Below are 25,393 nucleotides of genomic sequence, written 5' to 3'. Positions count from 1 at the left end.
AAGGGAGGTTCAAGTGGGAGAGAATCAAGGAAAATCTGATTCTACCTCTGCTGGCCGGATGAGCTTAGATACACAATGGGGAGTGGGTAGGCTCCAACTATGTAAATTTTCAACAGCATAAAGGCACTATGTGAATATTAAAATTGTAGAATTGAATAAAAAGAATATGGTACTAAAATGGTTACTGGAAGTAGGCAGATTCAAGAAACTACCCAGACATTTGGTGATCTCATAGGGAACTTCCCTAAGTGTTCAGAGTGAGCCAGAAATAGATGCATTCACAGAGAGACTGACATAGGTTCAAACAATCTCAAATGCTGTTTTAATTAAGATCTGAGATTGTTAGTGACCATGGCCACCTGCCAGAAGTAAATCTAAAGCTAAATTTCTAAGTTAGAATAGTGTTATATACATTATCCTTGGACTTAAATTATTAATATTTCTAACCTATTTTACACAAAGTATCTTGCATTAGCATAACCAAGCAGAGAAAGAATCAAACAAATGTGTCATAACACCAGTCTTTTCTTAAACAGGAATAAACATAGAAGATCAAATAATACTGTTTTCAAATAGGTTTTATAGTAACTGCAATTAAATATACTTAAGAAAATTAAATAAAATTTGAAGTGTTCGTTAAAAAACTAGAACCCTTTTAAAGATTCAAATGGAAACTCTGCATGTGAAAACAATATTAAAACTCGAATTAAGAAATCAAGAGTCTTTACTTCTATTCCGTGAAGGAACTGTAAAATTGAAAACCTAATTAAAGCCCAAAGTTGTGTAGATCTTAAATAGCAAAGCTTTCAGTGCAGGCCATCAAGATTCCTAGTTATATTTCTTACCTTATACTTATATATGGCCCAGTAAAACCCCAGGATGAAAATTATTTTTAAATTGTTATATTTTGGAAAGGTCCCAGAAAACTTAGAAGAAACCAACAAATGCCAACGTAAATATTAATAAAAGTCTTCTCAGGATAAATACATGTTGTATCAAGAGAAGGATTGTTGATAATGAATTTCTAATGTAAATGAGTAAGTCAATTGTATATACATGTAAAAAAGAGGAGAAGGAAAAAAGCACTGTAGACACTATATGTGAGGTACAGCATAAGTAAACAAATTAAAAAAAAAATAAAGCAACCTATGCGTCAGGTAAAATAATGAACCCCAAAGATAAAGGGGAATTTAGGTTGCAGATAGAGTTATGGCTGATAATCATCTGTTCTTAAGATAGGGAAGTTATTCTAGATGATATAGGCATGTTCAATGTAATTACAAACATCCTTACAAAGTGGGAGTAGCAGGCAGCAGAAGAGTCATTGTCAGAGGGATGTTATGTGAGACAGACTGCACAGGCTATTGCAGGCCTTGAAGATAGAAGGAGGCCATGAACCAAAACATGCTGGCAGCCACCAAAAGATGGAAAAGTTAAGAAGGTGGATTCTCCCCTAAAGCCCCCAGGAAAGAATGCAACCTGCTAAGATATTGCTTTTAGCATAGTGACATGTGTTGAATTTGCAAGCTACAGAACTATAGGATAGTAAATTTGTGTTGTTTAAGGCCACTAAATTTGTGATAGTTCATTATGGTAGCAATAGGAAATTAATATGACCCTTGTATAATTGAATTTCTAAAAAAAATTTGGGAAAAAAAGATAATTAGTAGATTTTCTCTCATCAATTTTCATAAAATTCTTTTCATAAAATTACACAATGTTATGTTCAAGTACATACACATACATCCTGTTACATAAGCAATCACAAAAGCAAATAGGAAATTATTACTAGTGAATAAATATCAGAAAATGAAAAAAGTGTGCATAATTGGAGGAAAAATGTTTTCAAAAGCATATATCATGAATTGCAGAAAAATTATTGATAAAGAGGTAAAATATTTGAAAAAATGACTAACAATTTCCAAAATTAAACAAACATGTAACCCTTCAGATTTACAGGGTAGTAAAGGATGTCACCCACATGGTGATAATAATTATCAGAATTAGAATCTCCACAATGACGCTCAATTTAGGAGAGAACTAAAGCAATATTTGCAACTACTTGCAAGTAAACCTTACTGTGTGATACAGATTTTTAAATGTATGCAAATAATGAACTGCCATAAAAGGAACCATCCACCCATTTTTTTTATTTGCGTATGTTGTTGTTTCCTCTTCACCCGATTTGACTAACTACTTAAACAAAATAAAACACTCATTTTCTGTTTTCTTTATACATTTGTGATCCTTAAATACCCAGTAGTACTTACTATAGCTTAATAGAAGAAGGGATGAGAAGTCATGCAAATATACCTATGCATTATCAACCAATGCTTAAAAATATAACTATTAATAGTCTGGCAATGTGTTTTTTGTTGTTGTTGTTACCATTTCTTTTTTTGCTATTCTAAGAAAATAAAGGTAACCAAACAAGACAACAAGTAATTGACTTAAATACGGCTCCTTGACTGAACTACTATCCATGGGCTGCCCTGAGTGCTAGCCACTATATGAGGATCTCCTTTCATGTGTACCTATTGAATGATGACAATGAAATATGTGTTTATGGACTTCTAAGGATTTCCAATATGGTTATATCTCAGAGATTTTGATGCTCTAACACTTGTGCTTTTTCTTGACCACACCATTCGTGCCTTAGCCTCAGTGTCTTTGCATTTGCTGTTCTCTCTGCCTGGAACACTCCACCTGACCCTCTCCCAGATTCTACATGGCTTGCTCTCTTACCTCCCTGAAACCTTTACTTCAATGTCATATTCCTAGTGTCAGTTCCCCTGACAATGTTCCTTTAGAATTACCAACACTTACTATAACCATAGCCACTCCCACTTTGTACTTTACGTTTTAACATAAAGTTGAAAGACTTATTTTATTTCTTCGGTCACTTGTCTTGTTTCTCTTACTGTAGAAAAGGGTATTTTATCAGTTCTGTTTGTTAGTATATGAACAGCACCTAAAACAATGCCTGATAATAGTCGATAATTAATGTGTATTTGTTGAATCATCAGTGAATGGACTATGAAGCTGACATCCTTTTCAGTGACCAAGATCAGTCCCTATCACTCATGTACAAACCTTCTAAAATGGAAGCCTGGAAAACTCAGCTCTGCAGCATTGCACAAGCTCGTTCCCTCTCTATTGCTGTCTCTACATCAGTGACATGGGATTAAAAACTCATATGATGTTAGGAACAAAGGAGACAAAAGCTGATTAACAAATTTCCTCATTTTACAGATTTCAAAATTGAGATTAATTGGATAAAGCAAACTGAACGTGATTTTAGATAACCAATCAGTAGTAACAAAATAGCTAGTCTCTGACCTCTGGATTTTCATCTCTGCTTTCCGTTACTCATGGGAAACCTGCAGAGGAATGACATGATAGTTCTCAGTGTCTACAAAATTGAATGCATCTCTTCACTTTAAGACAGTGTAGTTATGCTAAATATTGAGTCATTATGATATGATTATTTACTTTGTAATGTCACTATTATACTAAGTATGGAGTCAAGAGGTAGTTGCACAATAGTAACAAGATATATATAGATTTAATTTGGTCATTAGCCTACTTATTATGGTGTATGGACTAGTCCCACCCTCCTTGAGGTGTTCAGGACAAAGAATGCAGAACTGATACCGGGAATACTGTTAAAAATATTTAAGGAGTTTATAAGATTTAAAATAATAATAATATATATTTTAAAAATATTAATTTTACCCTTGGAAATAAGATAATCTTATATTTCAGAATCTGGTCTCAGAATCAGGACATGGGTTGTCTATGTCCAGTAACATTCAATTTCACAAGAAAGGGTTAATACTAAGCTCAGAGCTCTGCAGATCCCATTATCTCTAGGGTGTTCCAATATAGGGTGTTGCAAAGATCTCACTCTGGATGTTGTGACCACCGTACAAAACACCACCCGCCTAAGCAAATGGAATTCAGAATAATGTGAAGGGAGATTTGCTTACTTCTGCAGGTGTCTCTGCTGGTAAGTAACATTTTGGAAGTATGGATTCTGATCTGCGGCTGAGAACAATGAAAAGAGCAGAAGGTGATAAAATAGGGGAAAGAAAAGAAAACCTTCTTATTGAGGGAAGTGGATAAGGGAGCTTACTGTAAGAATGTGTTGGCATAATTTCATATACACTTGAGCAACTACTACCTTCAATTCTTTCTTATACATCTTACACAATCTCTGTGTGAAGCTCTTACATCTTTTGATACTTTTGCCATTCTATGCACTTGAGCTCTTCACAGCCATGTAGTGATCTATCAAAGTTCCTTCTCTTCATGTCTTCTGTGTATTTCTCACTGTTCTCTCTCCTTTAGTCCTTCTGACTTAATCTAAAGATTAGATAAATGGCCCCGGCACAGGCCCAGGTTTGACATGGAGAAAAAAACCATAAATGAAGTTACCTTAAACCATTCAGAAATTATCCCTCTCCAGTATAACACAACCAAATTACATGCTGTCTTTCTCTGACAAAAGGTAGTCCCAATCATTTTTCAGTGGTGCAATTTCCAAATGTGTGGTGCAATTTTTGTGTAAATGTCAAATGATAAGAATAATAATTTGCACTGGATTAAAAATGCTACCAAAATATTTATATGCAGATAAAGTGAGTATCAGGATTGAATGTCTGCTAAATTATGTAAAGGATAACCTGACAAGCTGTATAAACAAATTCACTACAGCTTTTTACGTTGTCATTATCAATAGGATAAGCAATAACTGTAATACAATTTTTTGATGAGCCATCTCGAGTCAGAAATCGCTTGTAAAGCTCTTGCGATGCAGGAAGTTTACTCTCATTTGATAGGTAAGGAATCTCAGAGAAGAAAAATAATTTATTCAATATTACATGGCAATGAGAAACAAAACATGAACTCAATTCCTAGTGTTGGTTTCTAAACATTATTCCATTTTCACATACTGGGCCCTGTTAAGTTAGCTAAACCAAACTCACAAAGAAGAAATCTGAACATAGGATTTAGTCACATCTCTTTCACCAATCTCCTCAATTACAACATCACATCTTGCATATAGTCACCCCTGATGAAATTAGGATAGTTTTCTAAATAGTTATTTTTTTCTGAGTTATTCCTCTTCTGTTTCCCAATTTGCTTGTTTTGGAATAATTATCTTAACTCAATTTCCTTTTCTTCTTCCTATACCTGGATCAATTTCTACCTTCTAAGATTTCTTAAGAAATTTGTCCAAGACCCAAGCTGCAGTGCACCCTTCCAAGACACACACATGCACATGCACACGCACATGCACACACATACTAGTGTGTGAAAGAGAAAGAGTTCTTGATCACAGTGTGCTTGATCACAGTTTTATAAAGATGAGATACATCATAGCAATACTTAATATAGCAAAACAAATACTAGACTCACTATCAAGAAGTGGTGTGTACAAATTAACTCACTTTGCCTGACAACTTTGTGATGTTTCATAAACTTGAACATTAATGTTTGTATGTGTGCATGTTTGTAAATCTGTTTCTTTCTTGACAGTTGTCAGCAGAAAGACAATTAGAAATAGCAAGGTTAATCACTGTTAGGCAGGAATCTAGATCCAGCATGGCGGCGTTACCCCGGGTAGCAGGCCTTTTGTTAAAGGCTCCCTTTACTCTTGTCCACACCCGCAGACTTACATGCGTCAGAGTTCCGGCTGGGCAACCACACTCCCCCATGACCTGCAGCTCACCTGCATTCCACAAGTTTGTAAACAGCAGTTTTGGTTGACAGTTTCCAAAGACCCCTTCCTCATGACCCTTACTCAACTCCTGCCCTAGTAGTTTCAAGACCCCCCAGGCCCTGTTTGCACAACCAGCTTCCCTACCTCTCTGGCTATAAAAAGCCCCTACCCTCCTCCCTCAGCGCGACTTCCTTGGCCCACGCCTTTGGACCGGGGAACCTCGCTCGCAAGCCCTAATAAAAGCTATTCTCACTGCCATTTGCCTTGTGTCTTCGTTCCCGGTTTGGCTCCAGCCTCAGTTTACCTTTACAATCACCAGATCTGAAATGAAGAGGGATATGTTCATTCCACCTTAAGTAGATCCAGAGTAAGAAGATTATCCTGAGAGGGTTATCCAGAGTACGAGGTTTCAATAATAAAACCTCAAGGCAGGGTTCCTATAATATTTGCACCCGCAAGAAAGGAGAGATTGGAAGCTGACTGTGGGATGAGAAAGACTTGCAGACTTAAACAATAAAACACCTGCACACATCCAAAATTATCTTAGACTGTTCCAGTTCGATACATTTGTGGTTTCTTCGAAGAGTAGATTACCTATGCTCGGCTCATAAATGTGAACTATAATGGGTCTGGTCATATTTAAATCATGTATCTACTTATTTGTCCATAACATGTATATTTGTGAATTAAACAGTTTTTCCATGAAATAAGGTTAAAATATTTTCAGGAGAATCTTTTGTGCTTCTAAAGTAGTAGGGGAACAATTTTATCTCACCAATATTTTATAAGTTTACATTGCTGATTTGCGTAACTGTTACAATTACTAACACTAAATTTAAACCACTATGTTGCATCAGAAAATAAACGTTCTTTAGTTCATCTTTTGCGATCAGTCTCAGCATATAATCTGGTACATATGTGGTAGATAATTACTGTTTGTTGAACTAAAATATTGAATTTACTTGAATGGATCTAATGAAGTACACTGAAATCTTTGGGCCACATATTACCATTAAATTGTACATACTTTGAAGCCTCTATGATGCAGAAATATCATAGATATTAGTTTCACTGATTTATTTGTTTTCTCTGTGCACTAAGCGAGGATAAGACAAACTCAATGAATGACAGACATTCAGTCTATGATATATTTTAGTATAAAAAGTTCCCAGAAGAACAGCCTCAATGAATACCACTCTATTTCATCCCTACTCTTTCCTTCTTCTGGGAATTCCTGGGCTGGAAAGTATGCATCTCTGGATTGGATTTCCTTTCTTTGTTGTGTTCCTGACAGCTGTCCTTGGGAATATCACCATGCTTTTTATGATTCAGACTGAGAGTAATCTCCATCAGCCCATGTTCTACTTCTTGGCCATTCTGTTGTCTATTGATCTGGGTCTGTCTACATCCACCATCCCTAAAATGCTTGGCATCTTCTGGTTTACCCCGAGAGAAATCTCCTTTGAAGGATGCCTTACCCAGATGTTCTTCATCCACCTGTGCACTGGCATGGAATCAGCTGTGCTTGTGGCCATGGCCTACGATCACTATGTGGCCATCTGTGACCCTCTTCGCTACACGTTGGTGCTGACAAACAAGGTGGTGTCAGTTATGGCACTGGCCATCCTTCTGAGACCGTTAGCCTTTGCCTTACCCTTTGCTCTACTCATCCTAAGGCTTCCATTTTGTGGACACCAAATTATTCCTCACACTTACTGTGAGCACATGGGCATTGCCCGCTTGTCTTGTGCCGGCATCAGGGTCAACGTCATCTATGGCTTATGTACCATCTCTATCCTGGTCTTTGACATCATAGCAATTGTCATTTCCTATGTACAGATCCTTCATGCTGTATTTTGACTTTCTTCACATGATGCACGACTCAAGGCACTCAGCACCTGTGGTTCTCATGTGTATGTCATGTTGACTTTCTATACCCCTGCATTTTTCTCATTCATGACCCATAGGTTTGGTGAGAATATACCTCGCTTTATCCACATCCTTCTGGCTAATTTCTATGTAGTCATTCCACCTGCTCTCAACCCTGTAATTTATGGTGTCAGAACAAAACAGATTAGAGCACAAGTGCTGAAAATGTTTTCCAATAAATAAAACATAGCTCATTTATAAATATCAGATTATTTATCAATATCATAAATAATCATATTTACAATGAAAGTGGCACTAATTTTCTATGTTCAAAATAAAAACAGAATATTTGGAAAGTATTTAAGACCATCTTAGGGAAGGACTGAAAATGGAAATCGTTTGGCAGGTGCTCCCCACAAATGGAAAGTTAAGCTCATGTCAAATGGATAAATAAAAATGTTTTCTGATATTCCATTGTTTGCAAATGATTCAGATTCCTAATATGAAAGAATATGAACACTTTGTCCCGCATCCTTTATGACTGAGCATAGCATGATCATTGTCAGTTTAAAGCAAACTTGAATGAAATACCAGAAACAAGCAAACAAACAAAACACTATAAAGACATTTATATGCTGAGTTTAAACAAAAATATCGAGTCTTCTCGATTAGTGCTGGTTCTATACAAGAAACATTGGGGGATTTTCCATATACCTGGACTATTAAAAATAATGTTATTTTTGACTTTGCCATAATAATGTTGGAAGGTATAAAATTGATACTGTTAACATGATAGCCATGGAGGTCTTCTACCATAAAGAGAATAGCAGAAATTTTGAAATCTTAGTAAATTTGCAGTCTTTTTTATTTGGGGGAAAAAAAAGAAGACATGCTGTATTTTTTTACTTGGTGGGCAAGTTTTTATAAAATCTAACTTACTGATAGTTCTTTGAAAACAAACTGTTCTTTTCCAAACAATATTGTTTATGTGTCCTTTTTTTGCCATCCCTTAGAGAAGTTTCACTTTTATGGAATGTCAAAAGTTCAAGTATGTTCTAGGTCTATCACTACCTAAGTGTTTTTTGTTGTTGTTATTGTTTTTTGTTTTTTTTTAATGAAAGTTTAGTTCCATGTGATATAATTCAGTGCTATCCAGGTACATGTGACATTATTGACATTATGGATAAAAGATTTAAGGGAAAATGTGCTTATGAAATTTGGAAAATTCTAACATTCTAGCAATATATTTATTGCAGGACCTCTCAGAGTTTTTAAATCTTCAAATACTCATTTGAAACTTTCAATCAAGATTGGTGTCAGAGCGCCCTTCTTAGGCCGTCCCATGACACATATTCTGTAGGGTGCACTTTAGAAAAAAAAAACCTACTTATTGTTATTATGATGGAAAATATAATGTCAAACATTCTTAGGGGAGATACGTATTAATTAACATTATACCCTGGACTAGAAAATCTATGAAAAAAACAATCAGTTGCACTGTGTATTTATAGGCATTATAATTACACATTATAATTATGTAATTATAGACTTTTCCTGCACCCCAACTGTGAGATTGAACTCATCGTTTACCTATCCATTTATTCTGTTGTATTGGTTCAGCCTTAATCTTAGGCTGGCACCATGTTCCTGGGTCTTGGAGGTGAAAAGTTCTAGGTGAGTGATTCTGCCCCTCCCTAAGCTGCAGGAGATTCCAGCTGATCCTGATTCATGCTGTGGTTATAGAATTTATTTCTGCTCCTATAAGCAGCAATGGTCTTCACATGTTCTGTTCCCCTGGTGGCTGAAGGCATTCGCTCCTCAGGGAAGAGGAGAAAGAAGGAACTGGGTGAAGTGTGATTCCCATCCTTCTGTGGTTGCTATTCCCCTTTACCAGGTCTGTTCCATGAGGAAGCCTTTTTCAGGCAGTCCTGCCTCCAGTCTTTCTCACCATTACTTGGTAGAAGCCTAGGGAGGACAACATGAGTGGGAATGAATTCCCTCGTTTCATATTATCACAGAAGTCTACACTTCACTTTGAGGAATTTGCTTTAAACTTTTAGTAAACCCTTTTTACTGGCTTGTGTAGAATCTGACATCTGCCCCTAATAAGCTAGGGGTCATGTTCCATCCTTTCTTGAAGTTGCCTATCTTTCTTTAGGTTAGAATTAGTTGGTTGCTCTGTGATTTTAACTATTTGATCAGTCCAAGAAAATTGCGAGTTTTTTTCTTTTTTTATTGTACACTTCTTTTTGGCCATAAGGTTTTGAGAGCAATGGTCTTCCAATGTATACATGCTAAATAAAAACAAGAAGCCCTTGTAGAAATTTTAAAGCATGCTGTAGCATTTAAGTGGAAGGGCATCTATATCCATTGGTAACTCCCTATAACTATTTTTCCAAGGATGGGCTGTGAACCACTGAATCATAAATATTACGATGATTGTTGAAAAGCAGATGTTATGGAAATCACCACAGAACTTTTGAATCTGATTGCCTTAGAGGAGACTCAAGCAATCTCTATTTTTCAGAAACTTCAAGCATTCTAAATTTGAGAACTATCACTCCAGAAAGTTGAAAGTTGATTAATAATAATCAGTTGATCGCAAAAAGGAAATACTAGGATCACCTTTAGAAAGAGAGGTAGTTGCATCCAGAATTGGCCAACCCAAAGCTGAACGGCACTACCTCTATACCTCTACACACACATACACACACACACACACACACCTCTGACTTGGCCTAAACCACAGCAAACTTTGTTTTTACTTACCTGATATTCCTGATGTCTTGTATTCAGGAACTATTACTATTTCTATACAGTATAGTGGGTAAGAGTGTAAATCTAGTGTCACACCCCTTAGGTTCAAATCCTGGCTCCAACTTTACCATCTCTGTGACTGGAAAAATCAACTAATTTTGGTGAGTCTCTGTTTTCTTATTTGTAAAATAAGTATATCAATATTAGAAATCTTGTCAGTTTGCAGGAGGAATTACTGAGGTTAAGGGATCTAAAAATTCAGAATGGACTAGAGGAATGTCAGCACTGTATAAATGTTATATGTTATACTGAAATATTTATGTATCTGAATCAACTTTATCAAACTACTGGAGCAAAATGTTTCTCCCCACTCTTCATGTTCAAGTTATAAATCCCATCCTTTCTATATATGCTGATTCACTATGTGCTAGGGAGAATGATAAGAATAATGAGAAAGGTAGTAGACTTGCAAATTTGGCAAGCACAAACTGAGTAAATTTAATTAAGCACCCCTCCCCTCAAACACACACACTCTTTTGGTAGTAAGGCTTTCTAAAGAAGTTATATGTGTTTCCTCACACTCTGCCACGTGGTAAGTCTTCCCATTCTCATGAGAAATATATGCCTAACTCTGGGGGTTAGTTACAGTGTTCACTGGCTCTCAAGCCAAACAAAGTCCTTTACAATAATTTTAATCACTAAAAAATATTATATCTGGAATTCATCCTTCATTATTTTATTTTATCTCAATCTCTTCAGAAATTGAGAGGTTACATTTTATGTGTCCACCACTGAGACGCTGCAAGTGATTACAAACGTTGCCCTAAGTATAATTGTATTTCCAGCGACTTCTGGTTAGTAATTAAACACTGACTAAATGAATCTAACTAAAGTGAAGGTGGTCATGGAGAATGGTATGAGCGGTAGTCACAAATTTGACACTTGAGTCTGTGAGAAGCTGTGTTCCTGAAAGCCCCATTCAATGACATTCAGTTGTATATAAAATAGTTGCGAGATTACAGAAAAGTTATTTCTTTAGAGATAGACTTCAAATCCCAGGTTATCTATTCAGTAACCCAACAAATATGAGTGTGCTGAGCTATTTATTAGCTGGATTTCTTTTCTTTTCTTTTTTCTTTTTTTTTTTTTTTTGAGATGGAGTCTCACTCTGTTGCCCAGGCTGGAGTGCAGTGGCGCGATCTCAGCTCACTGAAAGCTCTGCCTCCTGGGTTCAGGCCATTCTCCTGCCTCAGCCTTCCGAGTTGCTGGGACTACAGGCTCGCGCCACCGCGCCTGGCTAATGTTTTGTATTTTTAGTAGAGACGGGATTTCACTGTGGTCTCGATCTGACCTCGTGATCTGTCCGCCTTAGCCTCCCAAAGTGCTGGGATTACAAGTGTGAGCCACCGCTCCCGGCCTGTTATCTGGATTTTTATGATAATTAACCCCAAAAATATTGTGAGGGTTAACTGATTATGCATACAGAATGTACAGTAAAGAGCTGTGGACCTGTTTAATAATATTTATTCTCTACATAATTTTTAGCTTGAGGGGTGAAGAACTTGACTAAAATATTTTTCTAGTGGTCAACTATTAATAACTTCTCTGTGCCTTAATTTGCTCAATTTTAGCTGCATATACAAGTTACCTAGAGAGCGTTAACAACACAAGTGACAGAACACTACCCCCATTTCGGTTTTTCTTTCTCTAGTTTCACATGAACAAACTCCCACACAGTATGTAAAGTTCTGTCGGTGTTGTACCACTTACTCTAATGCCTGTAAGATTTACCCACGTGAAACTATATATACCAAAAAAAGCATCAAGATTTAATAATGATCACAGAGAACGCATAATTACCTACAAATTCATGGTAATTTGGCCCACCACACACTGATTAAAAGCAAAAATAGATTTTAGAAGATTATGGAAAATGACTTCAAAAGACTAAAAGAATGTAATAACTGGAAAGTAGAATTATGTAGCTAGAAAAATATCCTTCAGGAATGAGGGTAAAATAATGAAATCTTTAGATGAACATATAACAGAGAACTTAGCACCAAAAGACTCTCAAGAAAGCGCTGAATTGTGTACTTGAGAAAGAAAGAACTTCAGTCAAGAAGGATGAACTGTGGCAAACAAACAAAAAAAGTAAATCTTATGATAAGACATACATGGTCAACCAAAAATCTATGATTATACATCATGTTGATTTTAAACGTCTCTCCTCCTCCTCCTTCTTCTTACTGCCTCTAATGATTCTCCATGAATTTTTTGCTTTGTTTTGTTTATTTTGAGAAAATAACACTTTGATAAACAGTTCTACTTAGAATACATCTGTCTCAAGATAATGATTGTCATAACCTTTATATATCTTAGCTAAACAGCCTGTCAGGATTGAAATGAACAATACCATTCTGGACATCACAAGGAAGGATAATAGGCATTATATTACATAGTTTGGCCGGTCCCGAAATCCCGGTACTTTGCGAGGCCGAGGCGGGCAAATCATGAGGTCAGGAGATCGAGACCACCCTGGCTAACAAGGTGAAACCCCGTCTCTACTAAAAATACCAAAAATTAGCCCCCAGCTATTCGGGAGGCTGAGGTAGGAGAATGGCGTGAACCCAGGAGGCAGAGCTTGCAGTGAGCCGAGATCTCGCCACTGCACTCCAGCCTGGATGACAGATCGAGGCTCTGTCTCAAAAAAAAAAAAACCAAAAAACAAAAAAAAACCAAATGCTTCTTCCTTTTGAAAATTTTTGACATATCTGTACCCAGAATAGTGAATACAGAATAATCTTTTTAGATGAAAAAAAATCATGAGAATATAAAATATGTAGAGTCATATAATTTAAGTGGCCAAATGTTGCTAATAAGCTCAAACTGAATATTTTTTATTATATATAAAACATATGATCTCAGTGTTTTAAATGTTTAAGATTTCAGGGAGGGACACTAGGCTTTTATCAGTTGAAAACATTATGACATTTTTATTGACACATGAAAAATGAATAAAATTCATCACACATTTTGTTAAGCAAGTTTAATCATCATATTTAGTCATCATATATCAGAAAGAGTTAATAATAAAGTAAGATTTCCTTAAAAAGGGGGAAGGGGAAACGATGTAGGAATACACTGAAAAATAATTGCTGCATTTTAGAATAAACTCCAAAGTGTTGTCAAAATAGTCCCAAAAAAGACACAGTTCAAAGTCAGAATTTTCCATAGCCTCCTCTTCTTTTTTTTTTTCCTTTCCTCTGCCCCATGACCCAAACCCTCCTCTTCTTTTATTAATCCGGTTTCCAAATATGTTCAGATTGATATCTTCTATAATGGCAAGATTCAGATAGTTATGCCAGTTGAAACTTGGAAATACATAGTTTGACAGTCATATTATTCAAATTATTAATTTTAAACAGTCTGACAAGATTCAAATATCAAGTAATCCCACTACTTGGTAAATATTTCTGAAGTGCATAGAAAATCTATACTTGTATCTGTTTAAACTTACAATTATGTTTGAATAAGTTACTTTCCACAGAAAAATCTTAGTTTTCTCATTATTAAAAGAGGGCCTTAATAGAAAGACGTTACATTCTAAGATAATACAATGTTTTGTTCAGATATTTCTCACCAACAAAAATTATTTACTTAGAGGCTTTGAAAAACTGAAAACTTTAAGGAACCTGTCTCGAATCCTTTTGGTTCTTACCCCATAGATAATGGGGTTCACCATGGGTGGGACAAGAAGATAGGTGTTGGCCACAATTATGTGAAAATGGGAAGCCACATGGTGCCCAAACCTGTGGGTGAGAAAAGAGAAGAAGGCTGGAGTATAGGATACCAAGATGACGCAGACATGGGAGCCACAGGTGCCCAAAGATTTGAGCCTGGCATCTTTGGATGGGAGCTAGAAGACAGTGTGGAGTATGAGGACGTAAGGACAAATGATCAATATAAAGTCCACTCCCCCAGTAAGGAAGGCAACAATGAGGCTGTAGGCTCTGCGGAATTTTGTCTCAGCACAGTCAGTCCTGATGAGGGCCATGAACTCACAGTAGGTGTGAGAAATGATATGGGTTCTGCAGTAGGGAAGCCAGCGTAGTAGGAAAGGGTGAGGACTGAGAGGTGCTATGCCCCTGAGTACAACAGCTTAGGCTCATTCTCCCAATTACAGCATGTGTCAGAATAACTGAATGTCTTAATGGATTACAAATGGCCACATATTTGTCAAAAGCCATGGCCAGGAAGAAGCCAGATTCCATGGTGGAGCAAGAGTGAATCAGGAACACTTGAGTGAGGCAGGCTTCAAAGCGAATCTCTCCATCATGGAACCAGAAGAGACTGAGAAGTTTGGGCACAGCTGTAGAACACACAACAAGATCAGCTACAGCCAGCATGCAGAGGAAGAGGTACATTGGCTCATGGAAGCTGGGCTCTGTCTTGATGATAAAGAGAAGAGAGCAGTTTACCAGTAGGGCCAACAGGTAAACCACACAAAAGGGGATGGAGATCCAGATGTGCGCAGCTTCCAATCCAGGAATGCCAATAAAAATAAAGGTTGATGGATGTGCATCGGTTTTATTGTATGGTGACATAACAAGGGTCAAATGTTTTTACTTTCTCTTCATAAATTTTTCCTCAAAAACAAAAAAGTTAATACACTTTGAAATCTGGTGGGTTAAGAAAGTTAAAGTACAGGGAACTGTAGGCCATGGAGAAATTATAATGTCTATAAAACATTTAGATAGAAATTATTTAATTATTGGACAGAGTCATATATTATTACAGAGTTACTCTACCACAAAAAGGGCACTGCTAGAACACCATTTTGAAAACCATCTTCATCCTCTAATAGCCAGTTCTTTTGTTTTATGTGTTTGTTTTGTTTTTTTCTTTTTAGAAACACAATTGATAATGTTCATCAGACACTCTCTTTACTATTATAGATATCTGTAGATTATAGGGTCTCTAGGATCAGGAAAAATAACCCTTAAGTCAGAGTACAATGCAGTCTGGTTTGGAATATGTATAGCAGACTGGACTTCAGTGTTGAATTGAAATTATGAAACTTAATTTAGCTTCTTAATCTATGTTTGAAATTTCATACCCAAAGTTATTGCTTAATTTGGCTATTTGACTTTCAGTGTCTATAGGGATAGATATTCCCTTTTAAACATAAAAACAGCTACATGTGTCAAGGGAGCTTTGGAAAGTCTAAGGAATATTATTTCTGAATTAAGACATATACTGGAGAAAACAGGAGTGTAGAAAAATAAGATTATTAAAAATTTATGTAATAATAGAATAAGTAGCATTTCGAAGTTAGTCAGTCACTGATTATGACTCAAGTATTTTCCTGAGAACATTTTATGTATTAACTCATATAAATTTTATTCACCTTTTTAGATAAGGAGAGTTTAAGTAACTTGTATAAGGTTATATAACTGGTAAGTGATAAACCTAGTTTCTAGTTCAGACACTGATTCTGGAACCCCCATATGCCATTAAAAGGATGAATTGCCATAATTAAGTGATAGTCTATACTTGTGAAAATACAGAGAATGGGAATGATTCTGTATATAATACTGGAAAATACAATCACCATTAATTTGAATATGACTACTTCTTGAAAGCTCTCCCCCTCACCATTTTTAAATTCCATAAAGAAGCTTGCCCAAATTAAAGACTTTCTCTTATTAGTTAACCCTTCTCCAATGCACTTACACAAAGCAAAAGAACCCTTACCTGAAAAAAGAAAATTAACATAACCAGACTTTCTCCATGTTACCCTGTTCTAATTAAAATTAGATTTATGTATATACTCCTTGGGCGAATGCACTTTAACGTATTTCCCCCTTTTTCTCTAAAAAACCCTTTGTGTGCTTTTATCTACATTTGTGTTTCTGTCAGCATTCTCATATACCTCATTCACTTTCACCCTCACTCTTTCTACTTAACCTTTCCTTTACATAACGTAGATACATTTCCCCAATGGGAAATAGGTAGAGAATTTAGGTAAAGAAAAAATCAACAATGATATTAATGCAAATGTCCAAATACTTAAAATAGGTCTTATTTTCACTTGCAATCAGGAAATTAAAAATTAAAATGAATATGACACAAATTATATGTTGTATTTAACAAATAAAATACCAAGATTGGCCGGGCGCGGTGGCTTACACCTGTAATCCCAGTACTTTGGGTGGCCGAGGCGGGCGGTTCACGAGGTCAGGAGTTAGAGACCATCCTGGCTAACACGGTGAAACCCCATCTCTACTAAAAAAAATACAAAAAAATTAGAGGAGGGTGGTGGCGGGCGCCTATAGTCCCAGCAACTCAGGAGGCTGAGGTAGGAGAATGACGTGAACCCGGGAGGCGGAGCTTAGACTCCAGCCTGGGGGACAGAGCAAGACTCCGTCTAAAAAAAATAAAGAAGAAAAAAAGAAAAAGAAATTTTATATATATATATATATATAAAATATATGCATATGTATATATACACATATATATATCCAGATTGATTATAGCAAGAGTTAGTGAACTTTGAGTTAAAAAGAAACTCTTAAAAATAAATGGTAGGAGTGTGAATTGGCACAACTTTTAGAGAAAGATTTGTAGTAACCATTATTATTATTAAAAATCATATTTCTGGCAAAAGTAATTGATTTCTTAGGTAATATTTTTACATATGTATATAGAAATATATACAGTGATTCTCACTGGAAAACTGCCCATGGTATAATAAATATTTAATCACTCAAAATGTTCAGAAATAAAATAATAGTTAAAGTGATAATTCAAAAGAGAGAGAGGGACAAAAACGTCAAGTCAAATATAAGGGAATCTCCTAGATTCTTAGCAGATTTCTTCAGGAGAAACTTTACAGGCAAGGAGAGAATGGAATGGCATACTTGAAGTGACGGAAGTAAAAAAAGCAAGCTAATCGCTCGGCAAATCTATCCTTCAGAAATGTCTCAGGAAGACATTATTTTTCCAAGCAAAATCTTAGAAAATTTATCCCTGGGCAAGTCCTGTAAGAAATACTCAGAGGAGTACTGAATCTGGAAGTAAAATGATGATATCTACCAACATGAAAACATACGAAAGTATAAAAATCAATGGTAGAGCAAACATACAAATGAGAATGAGAAAATAAGCAAACATTATTAGGCCTGAAAACCAGCGAACTGCCAAGTTAAACAGTAAGAAATGAAGAAAGAAACAAAGGTTATAAAAACAATCAGAAACAACAAAATTACTGAAGTAAGCCCTCACCTATCAATAACAACCTTGAATGAGAGTGATCTAAATTCCACCCCTGCCAAAAAAAATATAAAATGGATAAAAAGTAAAACCCCGCTATGCTGGTTACAAGAAACTTACTTTACTTAAGTACACAGATAAACTGAAAGTGAAGAGATGGAAAAAGATATTCCTCACAAACAAAACCAGTAATATGTGGCAGTACCTGACAAAACAGATTTTAGTCAAAAAGCATATGAGACAAAGAAGGTATTTATATTATAATAAGAAGACCAATTGAGTAAGGAAATATAACAAATATATATATTCAACACCAGAGCATCCAGATATATAAAGGAAATATTACTAAAGCTAAATAGAGATATAGACAGCAATGTAATAATAGTTGGGGATTTCAGTAACCTACTGTCAGGAATGGAGAGATCATCTAGACAGAAATCAACAAAGCAACAATGAACTTAAACCAAATGTACGGAATATTTCATCCAGTAGAAGTAAAATACATATTTTCTTCAGCACATGGAGCATATCACAGCATAGACCATACATTAGGTGACAACACAAGTCTCAATAATTATTTTAAAAATTAAAACCATATTAAGTTATATAGACAAGTAGATACCAAGCATTTACTTATATCATAATGGAATAAAACTAGAAAATAATAAAAAGAAACTTTGGAAACTCTACAAATACATGAAAATTAGACAACATGCACCTGAAAGACCATTGGTTACACAAAGAAATTAAGAATGAAATTAAAAATTTTCTGAGAATAAATAAAAATAGAATATGAATATATATAAAAATAGAATATATAATAGAACATATATAGAATAGAAAATGGACCAATAAACCAAAACCTATGGGTTATAGCAAAAGCAGTTCTAAGAGGGAAGTTTATAGCAATATACACCCACATCAAAAAATAGAAAGATTTCAAATAAGCAGCCTAATCATGAACCTCAAGATCTAGAAAAGTAAGAGCAAACAAAATGAAAAATTAGTAGATGAAAATAAATAATAAATATTATAGCAGAACTAAACAAAAGAGACATAACAAATACAAAATTAAATGAAACAAAAATTGTTTATTTGAAAAAATTAACAAAATAGGCAATCCATTAGACTAAGAAAGAAAGAAAGAAGACCCTAACAAATAAACTCAGAATCAAAAATAGGAAATACTGCAACTAATAACACAGAAATAAAAATAATCTTTAGAGACTATTATAAATAACTGTATACCAACAAATGGGAAAATCTTAAGAAAACGAATAAATTACTGTACAAATATAACCAATTAAGACTGAACCAGGAGGATAAAGAAAACCTGAAGTGACCAGTAACTAGTAACAAGACTGAATCAGTAATAAAAAGATCCAACAAAGAAAAGCCAGGACCAATGGCTTTTCTGCAAAATTATTCCAAACTTCTAAAGAACATCATTTCTTCTCAAATTATTCCAAAAAATAAGAAGGAGTTCTTTGTAATCATTCAATGAAGCCAGCATTATTATGATTCCAAAACCAAACAATCACACGACAGCAACAAAAAGAAAACAAAGCAATATCCTTGAAGAATGTAGATATAAAAGTCCTCAACAAAATACTATCAAATGGAATCCAATAGCACATCAAAAGATAATACACCATGATCAAGTGGTATTTATCCTAAGGATGTAAAAATGGTTCAACATAAGCAGACCAATTAATATGATTCATCAAGTCAAGAGAATAAGGGGAAAAAAACCCTGTGATTATCTCAACAGACACAGGAAAAGCATTTCGTAAAATTCAACATCTGTTACAAAACACTGATGAAAAAAAATGAATAGGACAGACAAGAAAAAAATGGAAGGCCATCTTATGCTCAGGAATTGGAAGAATTATTATTAGTAAAATGAACAAAATACCCATAACAATCTACAGATTCAGTTCAATTCCTATCAAAACATCAATGATGTTATTCACAGAAATTTAAAAAATAAAATCCGTGCGGAATCACGGAAGGCCCTAAAAAGTCAAGACATCACTGAGAAAAAGGAACAAAACTGGAGACATTAGACTACCTGGCTTCAAAATAATCTACAAAGTTATGGTAGCAAAAGCAGCATGGTACTAGTATGAAAACAAATCCATTGGCCAATGGAACAGAATAGATAACCCAGAAATAAATCCATGTATTTATAGCCAACTTATTTTCCACAATGATGTCAAGAACAAACACTGGGGAAAGGACACCCTCTTCAATAAATGATGCTGGAAAAAAACCCGGATATCCATATGCATAATAATAAGAGTAGACCTTTATCTCCCACCAAATACAAAAATTAACTAAAAATGAAATAAAGGTTTAAGTATAACACTTGAAACCATACAACTACAAGAGTAAAACATAGGAGGAATCCTTCAGAACATTGGTCTCGCCAAAGATTTTATGGCTAAGAGTACAAAAACACAGGTAACAAAACTAAAATAGGCAAATGGGAATAAAACTAAAAAGCTTCTGCACAGCAAGGGAAGCAATCGCCAGGATGAAGAGAAAACTTGTAGGATGGGAGGAATTATTTGCAAACTATTCATCCAACAAGGGACTAACATCCAGAATATATAAGGAAGTCAAACAAGTTAACAGGAAAAAAAATAGTCTGATTTAAAAATGGGCAAAATGTCTGAATAGACATTTCTCAAAAGAAGACATACAAATGACCAACAAGTATATGAAAAAAATGTTCAACACCACTAATCATCAGATAAGTGCAAATCAAAATTACAATGAGCTATAATTTCACCCTGTTAGAATGGCAATTGCCAAAAAGACAAAACATAATGAATGCTGGCAAGAATGTGGAGGAAAGGGAACTCTTACACAATGTTTGTAGGAATGTAAGTTAGTACAGCCATTATGGAAAAGAGTACAAGTGTTTATCAAAAAACTAAAACTAGAACCACCATATGATCCAGCAGTTCCACTAGTAGTTATTTAAAGAAAATAAAATCACTGCGTGGAAAAGGCATCTGCACAATCATGTTTCTTGCAGCACTATTCACAATAATCAAGATATGGGATTAACCTAAATTTCCATCAACAGATGGAGGGATAATAAAAATGTGGTATGCATACACAATGGAATATTATTCAGTCATAAAAAACAATAAAATTCTGTCATTGTGGTATTATTGATGAACCTGGAGGACATTGTAAGTCAGGCACAGAAAAATTAATACTATATGTTCTCACTCATGTGGTAGCCAAATAATAAAAAAAGACCTCATATAAGCAGAGAATAGAATTATGGTTATTACCGGCTGGGAAACATATGGGAAAGGGAAGGATAAAGAGAGGCTTGTTAATGGATACAAAATTACAACTGTATAAGAGGAAAACGTACTAGTGTTGTATAGCACTGTAGGGTCAATATAGTTAACAATAACTTACTGTTTGAAAAGCTAGAAAATAGGATTTTAAATGTTCTCAAGACAAGTAATAAATATTTGAGATGATGAATATTCTTTTTTTTTAATTTTATTTTTTTAATTATTATTATACTTTAAGTTCTAGGGTACATGTGCATAACGTGCAGGTTTGTTACATATGTATACTTGTGCCATGTTGCTGTGCTGCACCCATCAACTTGTCAGCACCCATCAACTCGTCATTTACATCAGGTATAACTCCCAATGCAATCCCTACCCCCTCCCCCCTCCCCATGATAGGCCCCGGTGTGTGATGTTCCCCTTCCCGAGTCCAAGTGATCTCATTGTTCAGTTCCCACCTATGAATGAGAACATGTGGTGTTTGGTTTTCTGTTCCTGTGATAGTTTGCTAAGAATGTTGGTTTCCAGCTGCATCCATGTCCCTACAAAGGACACAAACTCATCCTTTTTTATGGCTGCATAGTATTCCATGGTGTACATGTGCCACAGTTTCTTAATCCAGTCTGTCACTGATGGACATTTGGGTTGATTCCAAGTCTTTGCTATTGTGAATAGTGCTGCAATAAACATACGTGTGCATGTGTCTTTATAGCAGCATGATTTATAATCCTTTGGGTATATACCCAGTAATGGGATGGCTGGGTCATATGGTACATCTAGTTCTAGATCCTTGAGGAATCGCCATACTGTTTTCCATAATGGTTGAACTAGTTTACAATCCCACCAACAGTGTACAAGTGTTCCTATTTCTCCACATCCTCTCCAGCACCTGTTGTTTCCTGACTTTTTAATGATTGCCATTCTAACTGGTGTGAGATGGTATCTCATTGTGGTTTTGATTTGCATTTCTCTGATGGCCAGTGATGATGAGCATTTTTTCATGTGTCTGTTGGCTGTATGAATGTCTTCTTTTGAGAAATGTCTGTTCATATCCTGTGCCCACTTTTTGATGGGGCTGTTTGTTTTTTTCTTGTAAATTTGTTTGAGTTCTTTGTAGGTTCTGGATATTAGCCCTTTGTCAGATGAGTAGATTGCAAAAATTTTCTCCCATTCTGTAGGTTGCCTGTTCACTCTGATGGTAGTTTCTTTTGCTGTGCAGAAGCTCTTTAGTTTAATGAGATCCCATTTGTCAATTTTGGCTTTTGCTGCCGTTGCTTTTGGTGTTTTAGACATGAAGTCTTTGCCCATGCCTATGTCCTGAATGGTACTACCTAGGTTTTCCTCTAGGCTTTTTATGGTATTAGGTCTAACATTTAAGTCTCTAATCCAAGATGATGAATATTCTAACTTGATCATCACACATTGTAAACATGTATCAAAATAGCATTCTGTATTTTAGAAATATATACAATTATTACATGTAAAGTAAAAATAAAATAAAAAATTGTTGTTAAAAGATATGTGGTACTTTTGTATTATGCTATACTCAGCAGCACTTAACATTAATATGGCATTATGTAAACAGATATAAAAGATATTTAAATAAAAATGAGCAGAAATGTAATTGCTTTCATTAATTAAACCTTTATGTATGCATTTAATTTAATCGCATTTGTACTGAAAATTTCTTAAACTCAAAAAACAACCTAAAACAATAAATACCCAATTTAGTAGGAGTGGAAAATGAGTGATAAATGGAAATGAGCATAGAGTACAATTTAGATATCTAACTGGTTTGACTTATTTAACAGTGAATGTATTCAATGTATGTATGTATTATTTAGAGTGTGTAATGTAAATATATGAACAATGCAATGTTACCACTGTATTTATTTAAAAAATACAAACCAGGAGTTTACAAGTAAGATATGGACTCCCTTTTCTTGTAAAATATTCAAAAAATTTTCTAACCATTCGAAATACCTTTCCCCATATCTCTCTGCATAGGGAACTGGTCACCTACTCAATTTATGAAAGTGATCACCCTGTGTCTTTGTTCTTCATAATCTTTTTCACACATAAAGTACCTTAATAAGCTGAGTATGGTGGCACGCACCTTTAGTTGCAGCTACTCAAAAGCCAAGGTGGGAGAATCACTTAAGCACAGGAGTTCAAGGCTACAATCAGCTATGTTTGCACCACTTGCACTGCAGTCTGGGAGACAGAGTGAGATCTTATCCTAAAAAAATAAAATTAAAATAAAACCCTTAATAATTGTAATCAGAATTGTAGAAAACTCTACACACATATCAAATCCTCTGAGTTTATTTTTCTAACTACCTCAAGCCATCTTTAACACCTCTCCTTAGTGTCCCTGTGATATTTGCGCTTACCCATCTTTATTTTGTCATATTGTATTCTATATTTCTGCATACTTATCTTCCTTATAATATTGAAAATTTTTATTTGACAGAAATAATGTCTTTCCACGTATTTATTTGTTGTTCCACTGAATTGATAAAGAAAAAGAGGAAAGGGAAATGTAAGGAAATATAATTATTTTCTGGTAAATTGTTTCAATATAAATTGAAGACAACTGGTTTGAAATTACTTTGAATCAGTATGAATTTATTATAGTCTACACTAATCCCAAACACTGTATTGTATTAACAATTTTCTGATTATCATATTAAGTTTTGAGACATACTCAGGAATCAGTCTCCAACCAAATTTAATTGTCATCATTTTATTCCTAGTTTAACTACATAATGGAGAAAATGAGGGAATGAAGGAGAGGAAAGTCACATATGCTTTTGAGGAGGAATAATATAATGGATTATGATGTCTCTGGCTAAATCTTACATCCTGTATGCATCTCTTCACAAAAATAATGTAAAACAACATGAATTGCTACTAACCACTATGTTAGTTGCATTGTTGACATTATCCCTTAAGGAAAATTTTGGGTAGGTAATCATATTTATGACACGAATAAGAAAATAAACTAAGAATTTTCAATTAGTTTGCTCAAAGCTATTCTACCATGAATTTATGGAGCTGGAATTAGAACCCCAGTATAAGTACAAAGTTTGTGATCTTTACGTTGAACCTTAGAAGATGTATACCCCACAGTGTTTGTAAATATAAAATGACATAATGCGCTGCAGAGTGCTTTCAGCTGCAGGAGACATTGCCCTAATATAATGGATTTCTAAAGAATATCGGGCTGATACATCTACACTTCCATTATTTTTGTCATCAGCCTTCATTTGATGCACTTAACTAAGTAGAAAAGCCCTTACTCAAACATATCCTAAATGAAAGTTACAGTCTGGTCCCAACTCATAACAAAGTAGAGATACCACTGCTTGTGATATAGATGCACCCTCTTCCAAGTCCACAAGCCCAAATGGTAGCAGCTGACTCAAGGAATCTTACACAAGCCTGTTTTTCCGAGTCTGTCTGCTCTGAATAGAGCCCTGAAACCTTCCATCGGCCTATTGCAGGTCTAGTTGATGACATCAAAGTGGAAATGAGCACCGCTTTACCTCACTAGTGGTCCCGTACATATCAGGATGAAAACCCACCCTGCCAGAAGGAGCTGCCGGTTGTTTTATGACTTACAGCTCTTCCAAATCAGCTCAGGTATAGAGAGTTTCCAGGTGTCTAAGGCCCCAAGATCTTGGGGTGGTGATGGCCTCCCCATGGTGTCAGAGAAAGAAGCTTTTGTGGGTAACTCTTTAGAGCTAATACCTTAATAAGAGGACAGTTAAGAAGGAGGAAGCACTGGTTCCTCAACTGTCTCTGGGGACTGTCTCTCAGCAGGATTGCTTGAATATCAGAATTGTTGGTTCTTAAAATGATCATATGTATATATTGAGAAAAGAAAGATGATGTCTCAGTTCTTTGTTTTAAATAATCCTTTTTATTTTTAATATAGAAAAATATTAAAACACTAGCATCAATTATGTTACATTAACATTAGGTTTAATTTTATTTCATAATTTTCATATTTATATTAAGTATTTAAAACATATTAGACTTTACGAGTTTATTGCATAATCCAAGCTTTTTGTTGTGATATATACTTGATTTCTGTCATGATTCTTTAGAATAAATGTTATAGAAATTAATTATATGAAATACATCAAAATATAATTTTCAGCTGAGGTTGAACAAGGAAGCAATGATTTCTAGTTTCAGCTTTTATGCTATTAACAAGTGTCCTTTTTTATTTAGTGCAACCTTTTTCTCATGTTTGGCTTCTTATTGATGATCCCAATGTTTAAATGGCCCTAAAGTATAATGCTGAAGTGCTATCAAGGTTTTCTAAGTGCAAGGAGGTCATCTTGTGCCTTATGGAGAAAATAACTTTGCTAGATAAGCTTCACCCAAAAATGAGTTATAGTGCTCTTGGTTGTGAGTTCAAAGCTGATGAACAACAATACAG

General features: G+C 35.1%; 1 protein-coding gene and 1 pseudogene across 1 annotated transcript; one reads left to right on the top strand and one right to left on the bottom strand.

The window, feature by feature from the left end:
- The first annotated feature begins 6,910 nt into the window (after window positions 1–6,910).
- LOC100425264 (olfactory receptor 52E1-like) lies at window positions 6,911–7,837 on the top strand. Its single transcript, XM_015115107.2, is given in 1 exon segment — window positions 6,911–7,837. A coding segment is annotated over 1 exon segment (927 nt).
- Window positions 7,838–14,000: 6,163 nt separating this feature from the next.
- LOC144334580 (olfactory receptor 52D1-like) lies at window positions 14,001–14,988 on the bottom strand (annotated as a pseudogene).
- Window positions 14,989–25,393: the final 10,405 nt, after the last annotated feature.

The sequence above is a fragment of the Macaca mulatta genome, chromosome 14 (genome assembly GCF_049350105.2).
Source record: "Macaca mulatta isolate MMU2019108-1 chromosome 14, T2T-MMU8v2.0, whole genome shotgun sequence".
Classification (NCBI taxonomy): domain Eukaryota; kingdom Metazoa; phylum Chordata; class Mammalia; order Primates; family Cercopithecidae; genus Macaca; species Macaca mulatta.
This window is presented reverse-complemented; position numbering and strand designations above follow the sequence as displayed.